Source organism: Budorcas taxicolor, chromosome 9, assembly GCF_023091745.1.
Source record: "Budorcas taxicolor isolate Tak-1 chromosome 9, Takin1.1, whole genome shotgun sequence".
NCBI classification, from domain to species: Eukaryota; Metazoa; Chordata; class Mammalia; order Artiodactyla; family Bovidae; genus Budorcas; species Budorcas taxicolor.
The window spans coordinates 89901605-89917843 of NC_068918.1; the positions used below are offsets into that span (position 1 = coordinate 89901605).

Below are 16239 nucleotides of genomic sequence, written 5' to 3' on the forward strand. Positions count from 1 at the left end.
GTCATGTCCAACTCTTTGCGACCACGTGGACTGAAGCATGCCAGGCCCCTCTGTCCTCCACTATCTCCCAGAGTTTGCTCAAATTCATGTTCACTGAGTCAGTGAGGCTATCTAGCCATCTCGTCCTCTGCTGCCCCCTTCTCCTTTTGTCTGTATCATAAGGCCCTGAAAAAAGTCCTTGAAATCAAGTCAGCCTTCATTTTGTCTTCCTGCACATATCTTGGTAAAGGATGTCACTATTTCAAGGGCTTGTATAAGGAAGGAAAGATAGCAGAATAGTCTGTAGCGTAAAAACGAGGCCAAGATGAACAGTTTGCTGCCCTGGGAAGCATGCATTGATTGCTTGCAGGCAGTAGAGCATCCCCCCGACATGTATAGTCCCAGAGACCTGCTCTCCAGATGCCATTCCGTCTCTGCAGGGCTAAAATTCTCCTAGAATTAGAAAAACCAAGTTCTTGGTCGCTTGCATGCTGTCTGTGCTGGCGGAGGACGCCTAGACCTCTCTTTCTGGATCTTCCCATCGCCTTCTTGTTCTCCCTCCACAGACGCCGCCCACCGCTTCTCCTTCTCAGCACCCCAGCATCGTGTACGGCTTGTATCACTTTACCGAGTGATTTCACCTCCTCCACCTCAGGTTGCTTCTCTGTGCTGGGACAGGAATAGCATCTAACTCATCTAGCTGTTCTTAGCTCTCAAATGACCTTATGCTGGTATTATTATTGTTGTTATTATTACTCCACCATGAGATAAGCCCGCAGGAAATAGAATTGGGACAAGAGCTGGACTTAGAACGCTCTGCTCCTTTTCCTTTGGGTATTCACTGAATGTTCATTGAATCCTGTGGGCCAACAAGAAAAGGGATGCACTGCCACTTCACTGCTAGGATTTCAGGTTAGTCCAATGGCGACTGAACCTATAAGTGTAGTTATCCCAAAGAGGGATAAACTGGTGAACCTACCTATGTTTCTCAATATAACTTCAAGTCAAAATAGTCATTGATCAGAGATTAATCCAATTTGCCTTTACATGGTCTTGACCAAATCACTGTCACCTGAATATACATAAAAAATCAGCCCATACATTTGGTCTTTATTCTAACACATCAAAATCCATATTGACTTATTGAAGTAGCAGAATGGAATAATTTGGGGTAGTGTGTCAATAAATAATTTGAGTTTTTGACAGTGTTCTCTTTTTAAATGACAACTATATAAACATTGGTCCCTTGGGATTTTTTTTTTTTAGAACTTACGTGAAAGCTGGATTTGGTACTTACAAGTTTTGTGGCTTACTTTGAGGAATTATACAGTAGCTTTGTGATTATCTTTTCAGTTGAAATACAATGCATCTATTGAATAACCTTCACTTCCAAAAGCTTGTTCCGAAGTTGTATTGTGGTTTTATACAAAGTAATGTTAGGGTGAACAGAGCTCACCCAAACTCAGGTCTTTCTTTCTACAGGGATGGTAACTGAGATTCAGAGAAATCAAGTAACCTGTCCATAGTTAACCATCTAGTAAGTTATTGGACATTGCAGCTGCTAAGGTTTGAAAACGTACATTGCAGGTTATTTGCCTTTGAAATTCAATGTTTTTTCCCACTGTATCACGATACCCCCCAATGTTATCATTGTTCATTTCCTACAGAACAAATCTACTTTGGAAAATGGCAGTTGTTCAGAAAGGAGTTGGCAGTTGTCTGAAGGAGCACTTAAATATTTAATTCATGATTAGGTCAAGATCCGTGATACCTTCAGTTTCACCAGTGATCAGTGCCCCATTCAGAGATGAAAACCTTTCCTTGAACTTTCAAAACTATGATGGGCTAGGAACCTCTGGCTTTAGTTACCCAGCTCCTGCGTCAGAAGGAGAGGGAGAGAGACAGACATCCAGCCGGGAATCCAGATCTTGCTTCAAAGCTTTTATCTTCAGAGGAAAGAAATCTTGTGAATTTCATTAATGTCAACAAGATCTGAAGAGATTTGGAGTGTTTAAGCCCTTGGGCGTCTCTCGTATGACATATGCTCTGGTTATTATAAGTCTGTGGTTGCAAAACCGTTGCAACTTTGATTCACATCCGCCATGAACCAACACTCTGGAAACATCCATCATATGGTCAGACTTAAGGGTACGTTGCAAACAGTCACTTTCCAAGAGATTATGAAGTCAAGTTATCACTAAGGGGGAAAAAGATGAATCTCCTCAAAGTGACATAGCAAAGCTAAAAAATAAAAAAATGAAAGCATTTCTTTAGGATTCTAGAAGTAGATAACCTCAAAACATCTCCCCAAAAGGCTTCTTCTCTTATTCAATGTAGAAAAAAATGAATTTTGCCCTGGCTTGTCTTGCCCTCTTGCCTTCCACTTCCATTCTCTCATCTCCAGAAAGAATCAGACTAAAGTTTACAATTATTTCCACTGTAATTTTCCAAACCTTATGGGAGAAAGCACTTTTATTCTAAAACAGGTTAATGCTATTTCTATAAAGTAAATTGGATCTAAGCAAACCCCAAATGGGATATTTCTGGCAAAACAAATGTTGACACTTTAATCTAGGTCTTGAAATCAAAAATTCCTTAAAAAACAAAATATGTCTGTCTCTTCTCACCCTTCCTTAATTCAAATTAAAAGGTGAAAGATTGAAAGAAACCATAAATTCATCAGTATTATGAGCTTTTTCAGTTCAGTTCAGTTCAGTTCAGTCTCTCAGTCGTGTCCGACTCTCTGCGACCCCATGAATCACAGGACACCAGGCCTCCCTGTCCATCAGCATCTCCCAGAGTTCACTCAGACTCATGTCCATCGAGTCCGAGATGCCATCCAGCCATCTCATCCTCGGTCGTCCCCTTCTCCTCCTGCCCCCAATCCCTCCCAGCATCAGAGTCTTTTCCAATGAGTCAACTCTTCACATGAGGTGGCCAAAGTACTGGAGCTTCAGCTTTAGCATCATTCCTTCCAAAGAAATCCCAGGGTTGATCTCCTTCAGAATGGACTGGTTGGGTCTCCTTGCAGTCCAAGGGACTCTCAAGAGTCTTCTCCAACACCACAGTTCAAAAGCATCAGTTCTTCAGTGCTCAGCCTTCTTCACAGTCCAACTCTCACATCCATACATGACCACAGAAAAAACCATAGCCTTGACTAGACGGATCTTAGTCAGCAAAGCAATGTCTCTGCTTTTGAATATACTATCTAGGTTGGTCATAACTTTTCTTCCAAGGAGTAAGCGTCTTTTAATTTCAGTATTCTTGCTTTGAGAAACCCATGAACAGTATGAAAAGGCAAAATGATAGGATATGAAAGAAAGAACTCCCCAGGTCATTAGGTGCCCAATATGCTACTGGAGATCAGTGGAGAAATAACTCCAGAAAGAATGAAGGGATGGAGCCAAAGCAAAAACAATACCCAGTTGTGGATGTGACTGGTGTAAGAAGCAAGGTCCAATGCTGTAAAGAGCAATATTGCACAGGAACCTGGAATGTCAGGTCCGTGAATCAAGGCAAATTGGAAGTGGTCAAACAGGAGATGGCAAGGGTGATCGTCGACATTCTAGGAATCAGTGAACTAAAATGGACTGGAACAGGTGAATTTAACTCAGATGACCATTATATCTACTACCGCGGGCAGGAATCCCTCAGAAGAAATGGAGTAGCCATCATGGTCAACAAAAGAGTCCGAGATGCAGTACTTGGATGCAATCTCAAAAACAACAGAATGATCTCTGTTCATCTCCAAGGCAAACCATTCAATATCATAGTTATCCAAGTCTATGCCCCAACCAGTAACGCTGAAGAAGCTGAAGTTTTATGAAGACAGTTTTATGAAGACCTACAAGACCTTTTAGAACTAACACCCAAAAAAGATGTCCTTTTCATTATAGGGGACTAGAATGCAAAAGTAGGAAGTCAAGAAACACCTGGAGTAACAGGCAAATTTGGCCTTGGAATGTGGAATGAAGCAGGGCAAAGACTAATAGAGTTTTGCCAAGAAAATGCACTGCTCATAGCAAACACCCTCTTCCAACAACACAAGAGAAGACTCTACACATGGACATCACCAGATGGTCAACACCAAAATCAGATTGATTATATTCTTTGCAGCCAAAGATGGAGAAGCTCTATACAGTCAACAAAAACAAGACCAGGAGCTGACTGTGGCTCAGATCATGAACTCCTTATTGCCAAATTCAGACTCAAATTGAAAATAGGGAAAACCACTAGACCATTCAGGTATGACCTAAATCAAATCCCTTATGATTATACAGTGGAAGTGAGAAATAGATTTAAGGGCCTAGATGTGATAGATAGAGTGCCTGATGAACAATGGAGTGAGGTTCGTGACATTGTGCAGAAGACAGGGATCAAGACCATCCCCATGGAAAAGAAATGGCTCTTCCTGTCCTGGGATGAAGGGGCTCGGGAGTCTGGCCCACCCTCACAGAGAAGCATCCTCCCAGGACAGTCTCCAGTAGGGTCCGAGCAGCAGGACAGGCCAGCTGCACAGGGCTCTGGGCTGGGTCCACAGCCCAGACTCAGTCTGGTGGGCATGAATGTGACCTCCGGGGACCTTGGCCAGCGCCCCAAAGGCAAGAGCCTCGTCTTTTCCATCTGGCATGAGCCCGCAGGGCCTCATCTTGTGCTGTCTACCAAGAGCCCATCACCCTTCAGAATGGCTGGAGGTGCCACCAGCAGCAACCTGGGAAGACTTTGCTCTGGCCACCAAAAGTGTTCTTTTTCCCACTTGGCTTTTGTCTTCTTTTCCTGCCTTTTTCCTATAATAGTAGTAACTAAAGAAAAGAAGAAAGCTTCTACACAGTATAAACATTGTAAAAATGCGAAGAGACTGTTTCATCAAAACCCTCCATGATATGGGTCTGTTGCCAGGCCAGGTCCCCTGCCTAGCAGATATGCACCTGTGTGAAGGTCTGATGCCTTGGCCATGCCTTGGGGGCAAGGGGGCATGATGGTCACTTCACAACCACGAGTTCATTCACTGGGAGGATGCCCTTGACAGCAGAAAGACTGGGACACACATACCAGTCAGTGCTGACCAAAACAGCCCTGAGGACGAGGAAGCCTCCAGGTGCTGCTGCTAAGTCGCTCCAGTCGTGTCCAACTCTGTGCGACCCCATAGACGGCAGCCTGCCAGGCTCCCCCATCCCTGGGATTCTCCAGGCAAGAACTCTGGAGTGGGTTGCCATTTCCTTCTCCAGTGCAAGAAAGTGAAAAGTGAAAGCAAAGTCGCTCAGTTGTGTCCGACTCTTAGCGACCCCATGGACTGCAGCCCACCAGGCTCCTCCGTCCATGGGATTTTCCAGGCAAGAGTACTGGAGTGGGGGGCCATGGCCTTCTCCAAGCATGCAGGTGGGGGCTGTTTAAACAGGCTTAGGTAGAAAAGGAGGCTGCCCACGCTGCAACATACTGCCTACACAATCCAAAACCACTTCAACGTTCAGAATGACAAGCGTCGTCAAAATGTTGGATTGTCCAAAAACTTCTTTGGGGGTTTTCTGTACCAGCTTATGTAAAACTCCAGACAAACTTTTTGGCCAACCTGATAATTCTTAACCAAGAGACTCTCAAGCAGTCGGGGCTTATCTCCGGTACACAAAGACCTCCAGGAGGAGAAACGGAAGCCTTGGTTCTAGCCTACCTGTGTAGTATTCCCTCAGAAATGCCAAGTCTGGTTTGAACTGTTGTTCCGGGTCCTGTTTGTTTGGTTATAAATAATACACATCTTTTCCTTCTTCAATGTATCTTTCCAGCTATTGGAGAGAAAATAGACTCCTAGCTTCCTGAATTGAAATGTCATCATCCTAACCAGAACTGACAATTGTACACAACCATCGGGGTTGTTCTTAAAGCATCCTGTTCTCCTCACAAGCCTGTTTTCCTGCGACGTCGTACATATTTAAAATGAGGAGCTCAACCTAATCGCCTCAGACTGATTCTCAAAGAAACTGACTCTAGAGCAGTTCTGAAATGGAGACTGCCCCGCTCACCTGCCCCTCAATGTGGCCTGACCCTCAACCGTGCCTGCTCATCCCTCCCACGCCCAAAGGAAGGGACGGTGCTCCTTTGTTGGGCTTTTTCCTCCCCCAGGGATACACATTCTGCAATCACGGAATATTCCAACTCCAGCTCCCTTTCTCAATAAGCAACTGTTATTCTGCTCTGTTCTTTTTATCACTTGGTTTATGCACTGCTGAGAAACAAAAAAGCTACATAGTTTTCTTACTCCTACAGTTACATATTTTTTAAGAAGTAAGAATAGGTCACTATTGAAATAAAGCCCTGCTTGTCATGAGAGCATTCTGGGAGGCAGCGGGACAAACAGGGCGTGTTAAGCTTTCCGTTGTGTGCAGACTTTCCCACCCCTCTCTGCCCGCACCAGGAAAATATGTCTGTCCCGTGATCTATTCAGTCCTTGACCTTTTGACTAACAGCCCAACAAAAGGCGCCATTTATTGGTGATTAATTTACGTGTCTTTGTCTATCAGGAACTGGATCAAGGCTGTCACAACTCAGCACCATCACCAGTTACACTTGCCACCTGTGCCTGGGGCATTTTTGCCAGGGCTCAGCAGGCCATGCAAACTTGCATCCTGCCAACTACCCCCTAAGTCCACCTGTTTCGTGAGCAGGGGAGTTCAACAGGAGTGTCATCAGGGCCGGGGGTGGGGGGCCCTCAGGGACCAGCCCAGACACTGTCGCTGGCCTTCCTTCAGGGACCCCCTCAGAATCCCGGGAGTCGACCCTGTTCCTCACACACGCCTTCCTCCCGGCCTCCCTTGTCACACACGTGACCTGTTTCCGGCCCTGCTGCACCTTTTTTGGACGGTGTTGCTTTTGCCCTCCTCTCTTTTGGAACTTCTTCCTTAGCATCTTTTCCTCTCTCCTGTAACACACATCACCAACCCCTGCCCAGCATGCACACACACACATGCACACAAGCTTCTTCCTCATTCTCTCTTTTCCGTGTGCGCTCAGTCGTGTCCGACTCTTTGCAACCCCGTGGACTGTAGCCCACCAGGCTCCTCTGTCCATGGGATTCTCCAGGCAAGAATACTGGAGTGGGGCGCCATGCCCTCCTCCAGGGCATCTTCCTGACCCAGGGATCAAACCTGTGTCTCCTGCATTGGCAGGCGGGTTCTTTACCACGGAGCCACCTGGGAAGCCCCTTCTCTCTTAATCCAACTCTAAACCTCATCGTGTTGGAAACCCCCCCGCCAAGTGGATGGACACCATGTTCTTCTTGGTGGGAGATCCTGGCTGCACTGACTCTCTTCTCAGACCACCCTGTAAATCTTTTTTTGATTTTAAACTATTTAAGTATTTGTCTGTATATATTTTTAAAGTTTACCTTTAGCTGAAAAACAACCAGGCAAGAACTCTTTGTTCAAACACCCTATCTCTTGTTTAGCTTGTGCAGCTAGCATGTATGAATATTTCAGATGATCAGCTACTCTGTAAATCAGCCTTTAACTTAAATCCATCTTTCTCCTTCACAGCAGAAAGGCTTCCACCATGAGAAGGGCAAAATCCACCTCATGACGATGGCTTTGCAAACCATTTTAAGTTCATTCGTTATGAAAAATGGATATGCACTGTAGCTGTGTAACTCATAACCTTTCTCTTTCTGAAAATTAGTAGTATTTCTGCCTGCCCTCACCCCCCCACCAAACGAAACTAATCAGGAGAACCATGTCCTTTCTCTGCGTTACAAAAGACAGTGATATTTCTCTAACAAGTTTCTGGGAAAATCAAGCAAAAGAACTGCTTATCTATACTGTGTGGGATTGTAATTGTTACCTTTATTACTGGTCTGAACCACTACTCTGTCTTTTTTAAAATGTTCAAAATAACGGGAAAAACAGCTTTGAAATGCCATTCCCCCCCACCCCGCCCTGTTTCACATTCGAGCAAGATATGAATTGGGAGCTGTATTGAAATCTGAATAAAATGAACACACGTTCATCTGGGAAAGTGCACATTTTCCAGCCGTGGCTGCTCTCCCCGTAGCGTCCCTGGCCTGAGTCCTCGTCCTCACCATCCCCCCAGCCTTTCAGCCCACCCCGTGGCCCTTTCCTTTCATCATAGATCAGGTGGGGTAGTGTCAGCAATGGCACAAAGATGACTCGCTTACTGGGAGAATGAGCGGTGTTGAAGCCTTTAGAAATCTGGGTGGGAAATACAACTCACAGGCCGGCCATGACTATTCCTGGGCTTCCCTGGTGGCTCAGATGATAAAGAACCCGCCTGCTGATGTAGGAGACACGGGTTTGATCCTTGGGTCGGGAAGATCTCCTGAAGGAGAGCATGGCACCCCACCCCAGTATTCTTGCCTGGGAAATCCCATGGACAGAGGAGCCTGGCGGGCTACAGTCCATGGGGTGGCAAAGAGTCAGACACGACTGAGTGACTAAACAACAAGGACTATTATTAGGTGGAATTTCTGTTCTCTGGATGGAAGCAGACCCCCACGCACCTGGGTAACCTCTCAGGTAGAACGCGATCAGATGCTTCATATCCAAACACTTTGAGACCATGAGACCCAGGCTCCCACCCAGGGTGTGGATGGCCAGCCCAGGAACCTCTTCCCGCAGAGTCTGAGAGGCAGCTGAGCAGTCACTTCCAGGCTCAGGGAGGTGAGACTTCGGCCAGGTCCTCCAGGTGTGCCCCCCGACCCCCGGGGCAGGCCGCCTGCCTGGACTTAGACCCCAGCACCAGCAGAGCTCCCATCCCTGTGAAGCTGTAACTGAGGACTAGGATGGGGCGTTCAGGAAGAGATGAGGAAGAGATGGCAGGCGAGGCCATCCCCGCTCCCAGCTGCACCCCCAGTGATAGGGAGGGGCGGGGGTACTAGCAGAGGCTGAACATCGGGGTTAATGAGGCCTGGAGGGGACAGCGTGCACCCCACAGATGCAAGCCCCAGACACAGGCTAAGCCCTCCGCTACACCGCGTGTCTGTCTGCTATCACGCAAAGCCAGCACCCTCGTCTGACCATGGGCCCTTCCTTCTAACTAGGCCATCTTGGGGCTTTGAAGAAGCCAGGGTCTGGGAGAATACTCCTGATGTAATTACCGTGTCTGAGACTGAGTCCCTGACTTGTGAGCTGTGCTGTAACCGCAGGTCACCTGGTTTTCATTTACGCCCTGATGTCTCTAGCTGAGATGACTTTTCAGCACCTCACTTTCGTTTTCGCTCTGCTGACCTTTCATCAGTTCCCTTCTAGTGGGATTTTGTGTTCTGGTCTATCTGTCACCACTCCTGAGACTCTACCAGGATCATGTCAAACGGTCCAACGTTGACTGATCCATGTCAATGTCAAACATTACACGCTTGAGTCTCGAGGCATAGGCCTTGGAGACCAGTGCCTAGACCCATGCATAGGACTTTTTGGGAAAGCACCACGCAGTAACGGGCCTCTCTGTGTGTTTGTTTGCATGAACCAGTGAACTCCGGGGACGGCATCGACTACAGCCAACAGAAGCGGGAGAACATTGGCGACCTGATCCAGGAGACGCTGGAGGCCTTCGAGCGCTATGGCGGTGAAGACGCCTTCATCAACATCAAGTACATGGTCCCCACCTACGAGTCATGCTTGCTGAACTAGCAGGGAGGCATCTGGGCTTGGGCGGAGGGGGTGCTCCCAGGGGTGCTCCCCGCCACCCGTCTGCCGCTGCTAGCATCTCCTTATCCGCGACTTCGGCCGCTCAGCATTTACACAGCTGCCGAAACGGCAGCTCACGGGCCCTCAGATTGTTAGCCCTGTTGAGAGCAAGGCTTTCCCATACATAAATAGTGCCTGTTTCTTAGATTACAATAGTGTACTGTGCTTATTTGTTCCAGGAGAAGAATCGCTTCTTTATCCAGCTGGGAAAGAAAGCAGGAGTCCGAGTTAAACCTTCGGTTGTATGGACAATAAAACTATGATTTTCGTACGCAATTCAGCAATTGTGTCTGCCTGCCCTGAGGGTGATGTCAGAGGTTGGAAGGGGAGCATTTAGGCCGGCTGCTTAATAGGTGTTGGTCGTGGACCCGAGGGCCCTTTCAGCAGCACCTCCGCAGCAGCTGGGTAGAATGGTGTGCTTTGACACTTGATAGAACGGTGGGATCTATGCCCCCATTACAGGGGGACAGTTTCCAGCGTGTTCCGAACCTTGGTTATAAACATAACTGATGCTTCTGGCCCACTGGAATTTGCAGGGCTTCCCAGCTTATATTGGGGGAGGGGGATACAGGGGAGAGGAGGGTTGGGTGGGGTATGAAATGCCATGTGGCGCATGCGACCTTTTTAAAACACTAGCTTGCTTCCTTGTCCCTCGTAGTCCGACATCCTACACCCCAGGACCCTGGTGTAGTTGACAACACGCTACCCGGCAGGCGGTTTGGGGCCTTTCATCAGTTTTGAAGATGACTTAGGTGCATCGTAGCACTCGCCCCTGGGAATAAGTCAAGTCCTTTTCCTGCGCAGTTCTCCTCCCGCTGGTGGGTTGGGTGGGTTCCCAGAGCACCTCTCGCTGAGTCTGATGGCACTGTTTGGGAATTTTATTGAGATTAAAAAAAAACCACACACACATGCACTGCTTCATTCAACTGAGAAAGTGAAAAGGTGCCCAAAGCGAAGCGTGAGTGGAAGGTGCCCAGACAAGGGCCTGCAGGGTGTGGGACGCTCAGCTGGGAAAGCTTCGGGGCAAGGGACCCTGATTCTGTGTGCCTGCGAGCTGCCGTGGCTGCCGGCAGTGCAGGCTGGGAGGGTCTCGGTCTGCAGCGAAAGCAGCTCCTGCACAGAAGGGAGGAATTGAAACGTGTCCCCGGGGAAGCGAGCCCTGGCCCCCAGGTGGTTGTCCGTAATTATCAAAGACACAGTGTCCAGAGGCAAACCCCGAGTTTGAAAACTGGTTCAGTATTCATCTTCCTTGGTGCCGGGCTCCGCATATGAAATCCAGCATCTGAGTAGCTACCACCTAGTTCCCGAAGCTTTTTTTTTTTTAAGGATAAATGGAGACGCATGATCGGGTAAGACAAATTGGCTTTCGGGTATAATATCAATACTTTGAAAAGACAGAGCTAGAAGCAGACACAGAGAGGGTAAGACAGATTTTTCTCCAAACTACAATGTTCCACTGTACCCAGCAGCTGTCTCCCTGGCATCAGCGATGTGTTCAAAGTGACCCCCAAGTCCCTGATACTGTCAGTCAGAAGGATCCCGCTGTCAGTGCCTTTGAATGTTCCTGCCAGAATTTCCTCCACGGCTCCTTCGGGACTCAGGGACCAGCCTACGGTCTCATTCTGTCTCCTGCTCGTGAAAACACCTGGAGTAGAAGCGAGGAGACCTCCCAGCCTCTGAGCCCAGAGCCGTAACTGGCGTGAAATTAAAACACGGAGGTTCCTTTCCCAGCTCTCTGTCACTTACTGGCTGTGCCGCCTCGGGCACGTAATTTAAGTTCTCTGAGTCTCCAGTTTCCTCAGCTGTGCGAACTGAATGTGGAGATTACTCCTACCCGCAGGAAGATTCTAAGAACTAGAGGTGATCTTACTGAAATATCTAGCCTAGTTTTTTACACCTGTTGGTCTTTACTGTAAAGGAACAAGACATGAATAATGACCAACTTCCACCCCAGCAAAGCAATATATAATTGGGAAAATCCTCAGATGATATGGTGCTTCCTAGAAGGCAATGGTGAGCTCTTTGTCATAAGAAAATAATTTTGCAGAAAACCAAAGCAACTACAGATATGGCACAGTGTTCTCCGGAGATTTTTTTTTTTTAATGCATTGTTTTACTAGTATAGAACTAGGAATGGCTGCCTTTTCTGTCGTCTCGACCCCAGGTGGCTTCCTCCCTGTCTGTAGGGACACACAGAGGAAGAGAGTGGGTGGAGGTGAAGGGGGAGAGAGCCCCAGGTACCCTGGGAACTGCCCTCTGACCTCGTGGTCAGCCCAGGTCCGCAGGTGCCTGAAGGCGTCTCACAGCCATATGAGCAGGCGGCAGAGCTCAGAGCTCGGAAATCCCTGAGCAAAGGCCCTCGACGGGCTGCTAAACTCGGGGATCACGGGAGAAGCCCACCAGGAAAGGGAAACTAAGCCCAGCTGGAGGAGAGATGCTCAGGAGTGAGGAGACGGAGGAGGCCCAGAACCAGGACTTCGAACGTCTGGGCAAACATCAAAGACCGTGGAAGGCGGGAAGCCCAGAGCCCCCGGCAGCTTCTCAGATGGGTTGGGTCCATTTGTTGAAGAACAACGCCGCCTGGAACGCTGGGCCTCCTGACGATTCAGAAGACCAGGAGCTGGAAGAGGAAGCCGGAGGGGAAGTGTCCGAGGCAGAGCGCACCTCTCGGAAGATGTCAGTCCGCGGGCCGCTGACGCCTTCTGGAGGGACGCTTCATCAAGGCTGGCAGGATAACGAGGCTGCCACCTGAGAGCTCTCTCCCTCGCGTTTATCCCTGTCCGTCTGAAACAGCCTGGAGGCTAGAGGGGTGGGGCCACAGGCGGTGCAGGGGAGGTCCTCGGCCGGACCAGGGCCCCTCACACGTGCCGCTCTGGGAGCTGCTGAGAGAGACGTCGGGGTTCGCACAAGCCCACTGCCCCCTGCAAGTCGCCTCCGTGGGCACACCCTCATCTTCAAGGGAGGCTCCCCCACCAACCCTCGCCGTCCCCCCCACCCCCCTCCCCGGCCCACCGCTCGCCAAACTGTAGGAACAGCACATCATTTTACGGCCCAACTCTTATCTGGAAACAATCAGACAGAAATTCACAGTTTAAAAATTCTGCGAAATGGTTGCATGCTTGGAGAATATGGTCTTCAAAGCTGAAGTTTTCTTATGTAAACAAGCCTCAAGTTTTTTCAGGGTTTGCCTACACACAATCTAGAAACGGGAGATGTTCTGGTGCAGGAGGAGGGACATCCCAGAACACTGTCATTTAGAGAAGCCGAAAGGAAGTCCTCCTAGTTCAGTACCCACCACATCGCTTACTTCTCTGGCTATTCCGAGACATTCATCGCTGGCCTTCTATAAGCAGAAGCTGGGAAGCTCGAAGACTGCTTTGAAAGAAGTAATAAACCTGGGGAAATATTCCGTGAACATTTTTCTAATCATAAATTCCTGCTCTCTGGTGGGATTTAAAGTGGAGTCAGAAAACCCCAAATGCTTTCAAAACAGTTCTACCCAGGAAAGCATCCCTCTTCTAGAAATGCACCGGTGGACCAGTTTTGGAAAGTTCTTTTTTGAAAACAAGAAATTTCGAGACCTAAGCTAGAAATGACCATGCTTCCTTCCAGTCACACCAACACAATCCGTGCCCACAATTCAAATATTCGGGGTCTGGCAGGCTCTGCCCCAACCCACAGCCTGCAGACCCACAGTGCCCCAGCCAGGAAAGGCCACTCAGGTGGTGACCGACCCCAGCTGCCCCCTCACCCCACTCAGTTCCCATGAGGCTCTCAGGGAACCACCCTCTTTATAAGATCCAGGAGGAAGGGCTTTCCTGAGCACCAGCAACTTTGTTTCTTTCTTTTAAAATAAGAGATATTTTGTTTATTCCAATAATAAGATATTGGAGGTGAGTTAAATATCCTGGTTACGCTGTGTGCTGGACTCAGCATTTCCTTGCCCTGATAATGAGCAGAGGAGGAAAGTCCACTTTGAAGTGGGAACTGCCAACCCCTCCACTAGGCTTATTTGTAATCGGGGTGTCTTAATGCATCTGGTCCCATCGCTTCATGGCAAAAAGATGGGGAGAGTGTGGAAGCAGTGACAGATTTTATTTTCTTGGACTCCAAAATCACTGCTCATGGTGACTGCAGCCATGGAATTAAAAGATGCTTGCTCCTTGGAAGGAAAGCTATGACAAAAGTAGACAGGGTGTTAAAAAGCAGAGACACCACTTTGCCAACAAAGGTCTGAATAGTCAAAGCTATGGTTTTTCCAGTGGTCATGTATGGATGTGAGAGTTGGACTATAAAGAAAGCTGAGCGCCAAAGAACTGATGCTTTTGAGTTGTGGTGCTAGAGAAGACTCTTGAGAGTCCCTTGGACTGCAAGGAGATCCAACCAGTCCATCCTAAAGGAGATCAGTCCTGAATCTTCATTGGAAGGACTGATGCTGAAGCTGAAACTCCAATATTTTAGCCACCTCATGAGAAGAACTGACTCATTGGAAAAGACCCTGATACTGGGAAAGGTTGAGGGCAGGAGGAGAAGGGGATGACAGAGGATGAGATGGTTGGATGGCATCACCGACTCAATGGACATGAGTTTGACCAAACTCTGAGAGACAGTGAAGGACAGGGAAGCCTGGCGAGCTGCGGTTCATGGGGTCACAAAAAATTGGACACAACTTAGCGACTTAATAACAACAACAATTCAAAATATACTCTAAGCATCCTCTCTGCTCTGCAGTGAGGGGAAAAAAAATAGTAGTACTTGGCTTAATCAAGAACACTTTCCTGCAGGAAAATACATATTGGTGTGGAATCTGATATATCTCCCATCATCTTTGAGTCTTTTGCCAGCTTCAAAGTGTGAGCAAGTGGAAGCTGAATGGAGATCCAGAGCACCAGTCGGGCTTTGCTTCTGGGAAACCCCATCAACAGCAACGGTTTGTGCTGACGCTGATGTTAAAGGGGAACGTGGGAGCCGTAACCACCATGATACAGCTCAGCCAGGGCTCCTGGGGAAGGAAGGACTCTATGACTTCTGCTTGCGTGGAGCTGTCTGCTTGGATCTCACCTCTGGTGCAGTCTGCCTTTCCGGACAAGTTCTTTGGCCGCCAGCCGGCTCTCCCATCACCCGTGAAGGATGTAGACGGACGTATGGCGGGAGGAGCTCGGCACGTTGGTTCATTAGCCTTTCTCTGTTTCAGGGGTTGATTTTTTGCCTCCTCGGGTGGGAATATTTTTAAGGTATTTGGATACTTTGTTTTTCCTTTGCCAAATTCCTGTAAATTTCAATCTGACTGAGAGGATGTGTACTCTTCCTGTGCTTAAGTCTAAAAAATGTATTACGCTCATTTCTTTTCTCACGTAGAAAGTGTTGAGAAGTAGCCCCTCCGTCGTGCCTTCAGAGTCTATTGTAGGTGCCGCCCCCTCCACTCAGGTAAGTGCAGGCAGCCCGCAGCATTTCCATGGTGATTTCAGGGCAACTTCAGGTGTTCTGATCCCATGGATGTGCCGGCGGACCTGGGCTCCGGCACTGCTAGGTTCCAAGATGAACCCAGAAGCGACGGCAGCGCCCCCATTAAGAGCGGGAAAAGAGGGTGTGTGCTGTGTCCCACCTGGTGCAGTGGCCAGGGAGATGGGGCGAGTTCCCTTAAAGGATGAGGGCTAGTGGGTGCTCAGACCCGCGGCTCTGGGTCCCTCCATGCCGGCCGTGCCTCTTCCTGACCCCTGACCGTCCTAGGCCCGGGGTCCGGCCTCCATGGCCTCCAGCTCCAGGACTCCGGATGCCACCTGTAAGCCCCCAATTCCCCAGTTTAGTCCCAACCTCCCTAAATTCGCACAGGATGCTTCGCCTGGATGTCCAAAGGCTTCCGAGACCAAACCCCCGGTTACCTGCACCCTCGGTCCGTGTCCTCCCACCCTGATGCGCCCCCCGCCACGTGCTCCAGCTCAGGCAGTGGGAACTCGCATCACCCCTTCCTCAGCTGGAAACCCCAGAATTCTTCCTGACACTTCTTCCCGGGTCCTGACTCAGTCTGTCTGCCCAACAGCCCCCAGGTCTGACCACAACCCACAACGCCTTCCTCCCAGCCCAGTCCACGCGGCCGTCGCACCCAGATGCCCAGCTCCCTCCGCGCTCCTGGGAGCCAGGGCCCCTGGGGCCCAAATGCCGTGGGATCGCACAGCTGCTCGCAGCCCGACTCCCCGCTCCCCTGCGGAGGGCGAATCCCAGTCCCACTGCGCCAAGCTCCGTGCTCCTCCCGACCCCTGGTCCCTCCTGACCTGTCTCCTCCCTCCTGCCTCCCTCCCCGTGTTCCCATGACGTCAGCCCTACTGACCTCCACCGTGACTCACAACTGGGTTGGCGGGTGCTTCCCCAGGGGCTCTGTGGGCGCCCCTCCTGAAAGATGCCCTCCACCCCCATGTCCTCTGCCTGGTCCCTAGTTTTCTTTCCTGGCCTCAAACTCTTTTTGAGTACCGGACACGATGGCCGTGTTTCGTGGCCTGTCTGCGGGGTGTGGGCTTCCGTGAGAAAAGAGCCATGGCTTGGTCACCCCCTGCACCCCCCGTGTTCCCCTTGC

The 16239-nt window shown here is 49.3% G+C and overlaps 1 protein-coding gene across 2 annotated transcripts in view; it reads left to right on the forward strand.

The window, feature by feature from the left end:
- PACRG (parkin coregulated) overlaps positions 1 to 9948 on the forward strand; it is a 535538-nt gene extending 525590 nt beyond the window's left edge. Inside the window, exons 5-6 of one of the 2 annotated variants that reach the window (XM_052645515.1) lie at positions 9451 to 9571; positions 9848 to 9948. In XM_052645515.1, coding sequence (XP_052501475.1) covers positions 9451 to 9571; positions 9848 to 9923 — 197 coding nt within the window. In that variant the 3' untranslated portion in view covers positions 9924 to 9948. Of the gene's footprint in view, positions 1 to 9450; positions 9587 to 9847 lie in introns of those variants that run through there. The other variant, XR_008199900.1, reaches the window with a different exon arrangement.
- Positions 9949 to 16239: the final 6291 nt, after the last annotated feature.